Raw genomic sequence first — 13,716 nt, 5'->3', positions numbered from 1 at the left:
TAGTGTATGTGTATATTAGGCCCCATTCACACCTACAGTATATTTCAGGTGTGTTAGGGATTCCTGTGTCAGGAACTTGCGTTTTCCTGCAGCAGGAATCCCTAATCTTCTGTTTACAAGCGGAAACTATCATAAGATATCATAAGATATGAATTATCATAAAATTATTTAAGAGGTTGTGTTTAGGGGTGGAGTTAAGGCCGGGGCAGGGTAAGGGTTAGGTGGGGCAACTGGTGGCTAGTAACTCTTAAGGCCTGGCTAGTAGCTCAGAACTTGAAATTTTGAGCCCTGCTGTAAGGTATAATATTACATATTATTGTGTCGGTTATATTGGTTAGCAGAGGTTTTGTACGCACTGCTGATCCAGGACTGGTTCATTTTTATGAAAGTGAGCTGGTCAATACTGATTGCCTGAACACCCCCGTGTTCGGTTCGTATTCGAACACCCGAACGACCGAAAAGTTAGAATACGAACTCAAAGCTAATGCAAGTCAATGGGGGTCGAACTTTTGAAAATGATTTTCCCCTTTAAGAGTGCTTATATGCATGTTATTGGCCATAAAAGGTGTATGGGGGTCCGGGTACTTCTCTGGGGGACAGTTATCAATGAAAAAAAAACATTTTTAAAGGAACCGTGATTTTAACATCAAATGAAAAATGCCTTCAAACATTGTGCCTTGAGGGTGCCCTTAACCTGCTGTAATGACCCGTCTGGTTGTAAGTGGACGCTCAACTGTGGAGGTTGCTAATTTAATGGCGGGGATCAGTTTTGATTCCTTCCTTCACACTCCATATACTGTTTAATGGAGGGTTTGGAATCAGTTACATTATCCCCCGTCACTTTGGCTAGCTATAGTGGTACTATGTTTTATAGCGTGAGAGCATGTGAACACAACATGTGTTTCTTTGTTAACCCCACGTTAAGTTAAGCTGAACTAAGTTCAGCAGACCTTCCCAGTCCCGTTATCATACACAGTACAGACAGGTTCAGTTTTTAAGGAAGATATGCCACACAGTTCAACACAACATCACTTCAGCAGGGGTTAGACACACAGTTGTATGTAATGGGTTAATGAGAAATTGCTGACAATTCAAGTTCCAGTAAGTAATTGAGCAGCGCTCCCCAGCAGAGCAGAGGTTAATTCCCCAAACTCAGATTACAATGGTTACAAGGCACAGGAATAGTGCTCAGCAGGAGTCATCAGTGGTTATGAGGCTAACAGACTGTGCAGGAATGCTATGTCAGAGGTATTGGCTGGAACAACACACCTTTCCCTATCAGCAAAAGTCCTTAAGCTCAGTAGAATACAATGCAATCAATCTCTCTTCAGCAATATGCCAAGCTGATCTCTATAACCTAAGCCACTGGATCACAGTCCAAAATGCCCTTAGGCTACTTGCGGTTGTGGGGTTCAATGGTGGGTCTCCTTGGTGCTGCTGCTTTAGGAAAGACTCTCCTAGGTGATGTTCCGCGTGCACCATTCACAACGGTCGGACGCCGAACAAACAATTCTGCTCCCTTAAATCCCTCCTTGCCGTGTGCGAAGGGGAGGAGCCGGCAGCCGACCTGAACAGCCCTGAAGGGGAGGGGCCGGGCCCCGTCTATGACGACCCTGAAGGGGAGGAGTCTGCTGCCGTCCAGGATGGCCCTGAAGGGGAGGAGCTAGCTGATGTCCTGGATGGTCCTGAAGGGGAGGAGCCAGAAGCCGGGCTGGCCGTGCGCGGCCCCGCCACGCAGCGTTGGACCGTGGACGGGTAAGTCTGTTACACCTGCCTGTGAAGTGGCGGATCTTTTTTTTTACTCTTAAAGTGTGCAGTTCCCCCTTCCAGACAATATCAGACCCTTTAGGTCTGGTAGGAATGTTAGGAAGGACCATTAAAAAAAAAAGCATAGGGTGCCTCCTTAATATTTAGGAGGCACCCTGTGTAAAAACAAAAACAAAAACAACAAAAAAGTGTGTGGGGTTCCCTCTCAAAGTCATACCAGGCCCTTAAAGTCTGGTAGGAATATTTAGGAGGGACCCCATGTAAAAAAAAGTGTGTGGGGTCCCCCCTCAAAATCATACCAGGCCCTTAAGGTCTGGTAGGAATAGTGAATAAGAACCACATGTAATAAAAAACAAAAACAAAAGTCTGTGGGGTCCCCCCTTAAAGTAATACCAGGCCCTTAAGGTCTAGTAGGAATTTTAAGGAGGAACCCCACCCCCAAAAATGGGGGGGGGGAAGTGCGGTTCCCCTAAAATTCCATACCATACCCTTGATCCGAGCATAGGCTAGGCAGGGCCAGGCCACATGCCCTCGGCACTGGGAGGGTGTCCCCGTGCTGATGGGGACAAGGGTCTCGTCCTCACAACCCTGACCCAATGGTTGTGGAGGACTGTGGGCAAGGGGGCTTATTTGCATCGGGGTACCCCTTTAATTAAGGGGGCACCCAGATGCCGCCCCCCTCCCTTGTGAATGAGTAAGGGGTACTTGTACCCCTACCCATTCACTAAAGTGTTAAATCAAATAGTTATTAAAAAGTCCAGACTTTTGATTAAAAAGTCTTTTATTTAAAAAAAAAAGGATCCACCGATGTAATCCAGGGTCAATCACCGCGTCCAGCGTTGTCCACGACGACAACAAAACAAAAAATAAATAAAATAAAACAATAAAAAATAAATAGAATTTTTTTTTTTAAATGCCGGCCACCCTCCCGTCTACTCCCTGCCAACTCCCGCCACATAATGGCATTTTGACTGATGCCGGCAAAACAATTGGGCGGAGCTAGCGGTGACAGCTAGCTCCGCCCAATTGTGTAGTTTTCCGGCATCTGATAGGCGAGACATGATTGGGCTGAGTCATCATGACTTTGCCCAATCATGGCTCCAAATGAGTACTGAGCCCTGATTGTACTGAGCCCTGACCATGGTCAGGTGCAAGTCTTTAACCAATTAGAACTTCGGAGCGCTCTTTGCAGTATGGGATGTTGCGCAATCGAACAGACCGTGAACACCCCATAAGGTTCGGCGAACTCTCAAACAGCTGATGTGGGCAGAAAAATGCAGGCTGGATACCTGTCACTGTGCTGCAACACAGGCCACAGAAGGGGGCAGACTCCACCAGATGAAACTGGATAAGCTGTAAAATTTGCATTTAGACACTGGGCATATGGGTGATTGGGAGAATATTTTTTCTTCCACTCCAGAGCTGGGAAAGAAACACCTTCCTGTCAAGGATGCTGCTGGAGATGGTGGGGTAGGGCTGAAAGATTTATGATGAGAGAAGCTTAGACTTTTCCCTACTCTGTATAGCCCAATTCTGACCTCTTCCAGCTTGATGTACAGTAAGGTTAGTCTTTCAAATCCCTTGACACACTTTCATCCCCATGGTTTCAGGCCACAGATATTGCAGTGGATTAAGGTGGAGATTCTTGTTGTTTAGGGAAGAAGTGGAAAGCGAGGAGTGAGGAGGAGGAGTGTGGGCCTTTTGCTGATGACCAGTATCATTGATGTGCTGCTCCCACTGAACTTTGAGGTCATGTGTCACTTCATGCATGTGATACCCAAATGACTGGTGCATTTACCACATTTGATACACTACAGGCACAGGCTGTTAAAGGAGAACTATGAGGTGAGTGCTTTTCACTCACCACATAGTTCGTGCCGACCAGTGACAATCAGACTGTCAAAGGTCGGCTAAGTAGATAGGCAGAGCCAGCTGTCACTCATGCAGCTGGGCGGATCCAGACATAATTGTCGGGATCCGCTTCAGCTGCGGCCTCTCAGTATACCACGAGCAGTAGCTCGTGCTATACTGTGGCATCTCAGTATACCGCAAGCTGTAGCTCGCGGTATACAGAGCTCAGGGTGACGGGAGGACGCTAGTTTGTGTCCTCCCGTTACCCTAAGTAGAACTATGGGGAAAAGCCTTAACCCCATAGTTCTCCTTCAACTACGATGGTGTTGTTAGCAACAAATGTTTTTAAAAAACCCAGAAAACTGAGCTCTGTGGAGCGGACCTGTGAATAGCAATGACCTACACCCACAAGGGAATGGCATCTGATGAAATATTTATAACTGCTCCCTCAACTCCACAAGCTGCCCCTGAACAAAATTCTGCCTTGCAGATGTTGTGCCTCTCCTTCACTTTCTTCCTCTACAATCTCTGTCATGCTGGTATGGTTTCCCACCTCATCCTCCCCACTCTCTCAATTGATTGAGCCCAATTCGCAGCAGCTGCATCAAGTTACTTATTCTGTGTTGAAATTATTCAGATAAATAATTCATGACATTTTTTTGAGGCAAGGGTGGGATTAGCTGTAGGGGTGGAGGAAGAAAAGGGTGCATTTGTGGCTGCTGATGAAATTGTGCTGCTGTGCACCTGGGAGGAGGATACAGAGGAAGACTTCACTATCCACTCCAATACCAACTCCCTCCCTGTTCTCTGGCTGTATAGTATTCTCACTGCCAGAAAAGAACGTAGTTGTGCTCTGCCTCTTAAAGGTGCACCACTTTGTCCTGCAGATGAAGAACCTACTTGCTGTGTGAAGATTCTGTCTTTCCCTCTAGGCCTCCAAGACTTGACAAATATAAGACATTGCCAAACTATGGTGATAGGAGTGTGAAGGATGTGGTGCTTTGGTGCACTTGACAGTATGGTGAATTGGTTTAATGAACTGTACCACATTAGTTTGTGGTGATATGCTGCTAGCAAATTACAGTTTTTTCTGTGTCCTCAGGAAGTAGACAATTACAATGCTGACCCCCTCGAAAAAGACCGCAGCAAAATGATGTAGAAATAAAATATTTCTACTTAATAACCTATACTCAACCTATACCCAAAACAAATTCCTATTGGAGAATATTCAGTGACGTGCCAACCATTTTTTGAAAATGATAAATGATGGTATTGATAGCAGCAGTTAGTGATGATCAAAGCAGCAGCAGTCATGACCGACACCAAAACTAACAATATAGACAGTGCTGTTGAGGATGAGTTAAATAGCAATAATGATGTTCAGTGGAAAGACCTAAAATAGACCGTTAGAGGTTAAATTGCTATAGTTAATGCAATCTGTAATGAAATTTAACAGAAAAAGCAGGAACATGTAGACCTTTCCTTTATCCTCTTCTTCATTTGAGTTCATATCCTTGTTGTCTTTATGGTGGGTTTCCTCTATTCTGCACTTAACTTCATTATCAGATACATAATCACCCTCACTCTCACCATACACCTTATCATAAACAAAAAATATGTTACCATCTCATGCTCCTTGCACACCTTTGCTTTGGCCATATATGAAAAAGAGTCCAGTAGTGCCGATATCTAGAAGACACTCCAGCAGTATCAATTACAATAGCAAAAACTACAGTTGGACTGGAAAGTAGAGATAAGTTATGTGGACCTAAAGAAAAACTCCAGAAAAGTAAAAAGTTAACGCTTGTAGCGGGCTACCCCTGCACCACACGGATTAAATGCTAATTTTTCTGTAGGATGCAGAAAACAGCAGATATACTAACTTGATCCTCAGTTGTGCATTGGTGGGGCCTCACCTCTCTCCACCTCCACTCCAGTTTTTGTATCAGCAGCGTCAATGGAGCATAGATCGCCGGAGTCTGGTGCAGAAGAGGCTTTGGGGACCGGTCTAGCAGCTTGGTGGGATTTAGGATAATTTAAGTATATTTTTTAATTGAGCCCCTAGACCAAAATGAGCAGTTAACCCTTGCAGTGGGGGGGGGGGGGGTAGGGCTAGCCTACAGTTCTGCTTTAAAGGAATTTAAGGAAGTGCTGGTTTGAGCTGAATAGGACTGATAAGTTCTCTGCCTCCAAGCTTTAGGGTTCCAATCAAACTCATCATAGAGTTGTCACCAATTTGCTGGGACTTTAACCCCTTCATGACTGAGCTTGTTTTTAGTTTCTGTTAGTAAATGACTGACACACTTTTGAAATTTTTGCTGTGTGATTCTTCCACGTCAGTAATATACTTTCTTACAAAGTGCACCAACACATATTATATATTGTTTTTTAGAGGACAGATAGGGCTACATATTTATATCACATATGTGTGTCTAACGCCTCACTTAAAAGATGAACAAAACGTTAAAAAAACACTTTTTTTCCCAATTTTTTTTACAAAACCAGCACAGCTAAAAAAAAAAATGGAATAAATACATTCATTTATTTGTCCCTTATTTTTTATTTTTTTACACGTATTTTTTTCAGCAGAGGGCGGGTACAATGCTAGTTTACTATTGGCTATTGCAAATTGAAATAGCCAATAGTAATGCCCCAATGCTTTTCAATGGGAAAAATCTGAACCGGACACTGAACCGAAGGGGTCCTGGGGCCGAAGCTAGCCGAAGGATCGGCCGAAGCTACGGCCAGATCCTTTGGCAGCTTCGTGAATAGACCCCTATGTATCTTTTCCAGAAAGTGTCTAAGAATTGCAGGCCTACAATACATAACACCAAATTTCCATGCAAAAAATTGTACCGCTTTTGGTACAAAATTCCTGACATAATCATACCGCCAGGGAGGTTGATGGATGCCTCTATACTGAGACATCCATTAATGAATGATAACCGCTGATTCTCAGCGGTTACAAGCCTTCTAGTGCAGCAAATAACTCGTCACGTACAGTGTACGTGACGAGTCATTTGGTCCCTTTGTGGCGGGACGTACAGTGTAGTCTCCCGTCACAAAGGGGTTAAGAGATTCAACCAAATTTCCAATGGCAGACACACACACACATATACACACACATATATACACACACACACACACACACACTGGGGCTTTTGGGTATTGCTGAGAGTTTGTAACAGCATTTGGAAAGATGACTGCATCATGAAATTGACAATATTATTTTTAATCTCTATGTTTATAATATAATATATTTAAGGAATCTGATACAATCTAGAGTAGGTAGATTCTGTTTGCTTTATCAGCTAGGCTGTAGCCAACCTAAACATTTGATTACTTTTTCTGTACTCTGCTCAGTGTATTGACTGTTTCTGCCTGCTACTGTTGAGGAAGTTCCAGAAACAATACTTGAGTTATGATTTTTTGTCTGCTGCAGTTGTTAAATTTGGAACAACTTTCCAGAGTGTTCATTTCTCATCTGGGCTTTGCTCTAGATTAGTGGTTCTCAACCTGTGTAAACTCAGGACCCACGTTTGTCCTTAGTCATTAAGTTGCGACCCAAGTTGCACTGCAATGGAACGCACTAGGGTACCGAGTGTTCCGGTGCAGGCATACGAACTGTAGGTGGGAGGTGCTTTTGGGGTACCACTGAAATGAATGGCAACACAAAAACACCTCCCACACCAGAATGCACGGTAGGTGCGATTGCGTGGTACAGTTTAACGCACTCTACTAGTGTAAACAGACCCTCAAAAACACTGACATACATACACAGACACAATCTCACACACTCGGACAGACATTCTCATACACACATACACACTTCAAAAAAAGTTGTTCTTTTAAATTATTTTAAGGTCCACCCAGTCTCCCTATCTTACTAGAATTTGAGTGGATCCTCCAGTGTGGGCTGCTGTGCTGTGACGGAGCTTCATCCATATGTGCATTGTTTGTACAGCTCCCTTGCATGCCCTGCAGAGGTTCCAGGAGCCAAAATGTGATGGGACACATGAGGAAGCTGTAAGCAATGCAAGTATGGATCTATGGAGCTCCCTTAGCCCTATAGCCCTATCCCACCCCAAGCTGACACTCGGTGCCAGGCAGCATATTTTGAATGGCTGCTTGGCACAAGAACTGACAGTGCAGCACTAGGGGGAGGCAGGGGAGCCTCTCACCTAGAAAAGTGGAAGGCATGCGGCGACCCACTGAACCCTCTCACGATCCACTTTTGGGTCACAATCCACCAGTTGAGAACCAAGGCTCTAGATGGAGCTAATGTTAAAGCTCAGTATATTACAGTTGCCCTGATGGAGGGCCTGTTCAGTGAAACTGTGCATGAAAATGTCTGCCTTGAAGGAGCATCTTGAACTAAATATTCTGTGCTAGAGAGTGTCCAGGGAGGGCTGGGTAGAAGCTGCTGTTGCTGCTGGAGATAGCAAGAAGGATTCACTACTTACAGTTTAAGTACCTGTGGTTGCTCTGGAAGGGTTAACTGCCTAACTGTCCAGAAAGAGGTCCATTGCAACTTAAGAAACTGATCTTACAGTCACATGTTTAAGCCATGACTGCTCTTATAGAGTCATGCCACTCAGTTTGGCTGCTCTTAAAGGGACAAGACTAAATGAAGTCAGAGAAAGGCAAATACAAGCTACACAAAACTGGTGAATGGAAATTGAGATCTGTCCTGAAACTGTTTAGGCAAGATTTACTGCTATCTTTTGGGTATTCTGTATCTCTAACCCTCTTTCTCAAAGTTTATTCAGCAATAAAATTACAATAAAGACTAAGGTGACTGGCACCCAACTTATTTACCCTCATTCACTTTCCGTTGTGTTGCCTGCTACCTTATGTTTTTAAAGGACAAGAGTATTGTTATGCCAACGGATGCTAGTGAATACCCTTATGTTCCTATGATTATATGGTGGCTACATCCAACAATTCACTACAGCACCCTGCATGAACTGTGGGCATGGCAACAATACAGCTTCTAAACTTATTCACCCATCCATGTGCCAAGGACTTTGCTTTGAAAGTGGATGCATCCAGGATAGTAGTAGGAAGTACCAGAGCATTCTGAGATGTCAGCCTGCTATACCACATTGGAGGTCATTCCAAACCACCCTAAGTGCAGTAGTGGTTTATATGCAAAACACGCCTTAGCATAATCATTTTCCCAGTCCAACTAGCATTAAATGCAACTTATCACATTCTCATTGCAATCATTGACAACACATGTCTATATATGTCTACTAAGAGCACTAGTCACTGTATTAAACAAGAACAATACCTTTTCTGGATGCTTCAAAGCTGTCATAGAGGTTAATTCTTTGAGTATCATATGTTAAAGTTGTGTTTGGAAGTAATGTTCTGTTTCTGTTAATTGTATTCACTGCAAATCTGAAGGCTAGTTCTTCTGCTCCAAAAGGTCCAGACTCTACATATTCAAAAATCCCCCCTGAAATAAAAAAAATTAAGAAAAACATAAACTTTAAAATGAAGGTCACACATAATACTGTATATACTGTACTTTACATAGCAACAAACAACAATCCTGGTGGATATTGCAAATATTGCTTTGTTTAGTCCTTAAACTCATTTCAAATAATTATCCAGATGTCTAGACTATCTAAAGATTAAGGCCTCAATCACATTGACATTAACAGATGTATACGTGTACAGTGTGTATGTATATGACGTTTCTAAACGCAAACAAATGCACATCATTCATTTTACTGGTACCATTCAAATCCCTGCAGACTGTTCACCAGCATTTAGTTACATTCATAAAATAGAATCCTGTCTGTCCAGGATATGATTAGAAACTCTAAACACTGCTAACCAAGACTATATATGTAAATGCATATGAACACAGCTAAACTAGCAAAAAGGAAGGTACATCTAAATGCAGTAAACTAGGAAGCATAAAGTTTGTTTACACTCCCCAAATAATTTCTCCTGTTAGGTATAAGGTGAACAATAAACCAAAAGTTGCAGTTGTCATAAAGGGCCTTGGTAAAATTGACAATGCTGACCAACCGAACATACAATAGTTTTAAACAAATTTACAATAAAAGCATAAAAAATAAATCTCTAACGCCATGTTATTATAAGCCAGTATAATATGAATGTAACCATTCCGATATGCTAGAAAACTTTTCATCCATTTATATTCATTATTGTATTAATGGTATGTCATTATGAAGGTGGTGACATGGTGGATACCAGAAAGCTTAATGCTATTGTGATAAAAAGACATTTATGATTATTATTAATCTGCCTAACAAAATCTCAGTATCAATACTGAATTATGTTAACCACAGGAGGTAAGCACATATCATATTTATGGAGTTAGTGGGATATTATTCAGTGCTTTGTAAGAGAAGATTTTATGTGACTGTTACTGTAAGATAAAGAACAAGAAAATAATATGACACAGAATGTGGTCTCCTGCTGTGATATACATGCTAGCTCTATTGTTGCCAAAAAGCCACATTTGAAATTGTAATTATGAAAAGACTTAATCATTTAACATATATATTAAAGATCAAATTCCTAATAAAATACTCAGAACTTTTTGATATATGAAGTTTCAAATGAACTGAAATATTTTTTAACATCTTCCAAATACTTTCAGATGGCTATGAATTTCATCCTGGTAATATTTTTTGCCAAAGGATTATTTACAACATGACTCTACATTAATAGTACCTAAAATGAATTTATGAAACAAAATGAGAGTAGGAATGGCAGGTGTATTTAATACAAAGTCAAGACACAAATTTTAAAACCATTAACAGGGAATGTCTGTACAGATAAACTATAGAAATAGCATTAATGTCCTTAAACATAATATCTTTACAAAATCCCATTTTATGAAAGGCCATAACCTCATTGAAAAATAATTTTCTGAACCCTCTATTAGTTGCTACCCTTTACATTTATAAACATTTTCATGGGATTGATGGGAAAGCTATTTCAGGGAGGTTATGAAACACGGCAACTCTATACCATCTGTTATAAAAACACAGTAGGGATGAGAAAAATAATTCATAAGTAAGGCGCATTGAGAAAATCACAAACTTTTTTGGATTTGACTAAGCATATACACAAGGGATTTGATTTACTACAGGGGTAGAGAATGATCACTATGCAAAGTAAATTAATGAGATGAAGCTCAGTGAAACCTAATTTTGCAAATTATGCACCCAATCATGTGCATGGCAAATAAAAAAAAAAACAGGATTTTGCTTGCACGTTTGGATGATTGAAGTCAGTACAGCATCACCTCATTAAATAAAGTTGAACTATGGGTTTCAATTAAATATATGTGTTCCAGCACTTCATTATACATACATCTGCACTTACAGTTATTCCTTAGCCCTTAAAGTCCCACAAATACCTGTGATACCTGCCAGGGAAGTCAACCTAAGGCAGCTTCCTATGATGGTGTGGCAATGATGATGCACTGTTCCCAAATTGAGAGCAGAGTTGCCACACTCATGTAGGCTGCACCTTCTTGCACTACAGTGGGATGAAAACATGTTGAAGGGGACATGGCTATCAGCAATGTCATTTCTGATTCACAAGCCTGTAGCTTGTCAATCAGCAGATGTCCACACTAACAGGTCTATTCACTAAGCTGCCATAAGCAGCCGAGTGAAAGACCGATCTGAAGTGAAGTGAGCCGAACACTGTTCGGCTATTCACTTCAGGCTGGTACGGCTGATTTCAGCCGTACATTGGCTGAAATCAGCCGTACATCGGCTCACTTCGCGTGGCTTCGGGTCGGCCGAACATGTTCAGCATGTTCGGCCGACCCGAAGTGCAGAAGGAGTTGGACTCAGCCGATCCAACATCTGGATCGGCTGAGCCGAACCTCCGGCAGGCTTCTCACTGCTGATGCATATGCGTTCGGCTCGGCTGAGCCGCTCGGCCATGATCGGGAGCTGTACGGGCTATTCTGAATAGCCCGTACAGCACCCCTTTGGTTCTACTGAACCGAAGGGGTACTGGGGCCGAAGCTAGCCGAAGGATCGGCCGAAGCTACGGCCAGATCCTTCGGCAGCTTCGTGAATAGACCCCTAAGTCCTGCCCACTGCTTTCTGGAATGACAGCACTGCCTCTGATTCTAAAACTCTACCACTGTTAGCCACAGTGTCTGGGAGAGGGAAAATGTAGATCACAAATGTAGGAAAATTTGGCTTAGTCAGGCAAGGTAAATAAAATGTTGTGTAATTTTGTGTAAGTGGCTTGTGCATCATTTAGTAAACTAATTTACTACGTGTTTAGACTGTCATACAGGAGCTTTTAGTTGTATATTAAGCTAAGTAAAAAACAATTTTCAAAGCTAGAAAAAGGCTTTACATTCACCCAGTGACTTGTTCTTTCTGCAGATAATGATGCATTGCATTAATCACAATTGTATGCACATTGAATTGTGTGACCATCTGCCCCCTGGAGCCAACCGCCCCAGAGCTACGTTGCTCACCCTCTTGCTCTATACTATGCTATCTTACATCTTCAATCTCACCATTTCTACTGGCACCTCCACTTTAAAACATGCATTGATCACCGCCATACTTTAAAAGCCCCCACTGGACCTCACAAGTGTGAACAACCCATCTCCATGCTTCCATTTACCTCCAAACTCCTAGAACACCGAATCACAACTGTCTGAGCTGCTATCTAACTGATAACAATGTTCTCGAGCCTTCCTAAAAGTAACAAATTACTGCTAAAAACCAATGGCCACTACTCAGTACTATTAAACCTTTCTGTTGCATTCTGCACAGTTGACCACCCACTTCTCCCCAATAAACTCCACTTCCTTGGCCTCCAAAATTCTCCTGGTTCTCCTCCTACCTAAAAGCTCCTTCAATGTCACTTTCAACTCTACCTCCTCCTCTCCTCTTTTTCTTCTATAGGGGTCCTCCAAGGTTCTGTCCTTGAACTCTATTCTCTATCAACATCTCCTCTCTTTGTTAGCTGATAACCTCCCATGGATTCCAATACCATCTTTATGCTGATGACACACAAAGCTATAAGTTTATTCCCCAGCTCACCTTTTAAGTCTACTTCTGCAATACTAATTTACTAACTGACATATCAGTATGAATATCACACCGCATCTTAAAAAGTAATTTTTCAAAAACTGACCTTATATTTTCTCCTTCACGTGCTCTTCCTTTAACTTATCCATTGCAATCAATAGCACAATTATCCATCTGCCCCCTGGACTCTGACCTCTCCTTTCAGCGCCACATCCAATCACTGTTAAAATCTTGCCTCCTCCACCTCCGTAACACTTATGAAATATGCGACTTCTTAACCAATAGTACCACTAAGATACTAATTCCCTCACTTATTATTATTATCACCTTGACTATTGCCATTCCCTACATCTACACAGGCTATCCCACCTTCAGTATTTTGTGGACTGCTTCTGCCAGATGCATTCACCTTACCAACTGCTCAGAGCCCGGCAACCCTTGTCTGTCAATCCCTCCACTGGCTTCTGATCACCCAAAGAATGAAATGTAAAATACTAGCAACAAATAAATATTCCCTTAGCTTACTAAGAAGGTCAAGCTTTGCAGACTTCTATCATCCAATCATGTGCTAACAAAAATAACACATTTTCTTAACTTCCTTGCACACGATTGGATATGACCACACTCACTAAGCTCAGTTAAAATTATTTTACAAAATGAAAAAATAAAATAATTTGCAACATAAACATTTACTCCTTTAGTGAATTCACCCCATATGTGTGAATGCCCCTTTATTAAATCTACCTCATTGAGAAACTTGTTTACTAAGCACCTGTCTAAAGCTTGTCATTAAAAAAGTATGAAAATGTAAAAAGTGTTAGGGAAGTATTACAGTTTATAAAGTGCATGACAGATAGAACAAATTAATCTTAATAACTTAATTTCCTCAATAGGAAAACTTTAATACATCAGTTTAACTCATTAAGGAATTACCCTTAAAAGAGTGAGATCATGAAAGCTGCAGGATATCTCTAGTTACTGTATTGAATCTCTCATAGATTCAGTTGTTCTAGGGCTGCTAACCTGTTTACCCCCCCCCCCC

The 13,716-nt window shown here is 41.8% G+C and overlaps 1 protein-coding gene across 1 annotated transcript in view; it reads right to left on the bottom strand.

The window, feature by feature from the left end:
• The window catches only part of LOC108792938 (glutamate receptor ionotropic, kainate 2), a 542,451-nt gene that overhangs the window by 301,667 nt on the left and 227,068 nt on the right, over positions 1-13,716 (bottom strand). Inside the window, exon 3 of the mRNA XM_018563830.1 lies at positions 8,912-9,079. Within this exon, the coding sequence (XP_018419332.1) occupies positions 8,912-9,079 (168 nt within the window). The remainder of the gene's footprint in view (positions 1-8,911; positions 9,080-13,716) is intronic.

This window comes from Nanorana parkeri, unplaced genomic scaffold, assembly GCF_000935625.1.
Source record: "Nanorana parkeri isolate BGI_ZX_2015 unplaced genomic scaffold, ASM93562v1 scaffold703, whole genome shotgun sequence".
NCBI classification, from domain to species: Eukaryota; Metazoa; Chordata; class Amphibia; order Anura; family Dicroglossidae; genus Nanorana; species Nanorana parkeri.
Note: the sequence above shows the minus strand (reverse complement) of the source record. Positions and strands in the feature narration are given on the sequence as shown.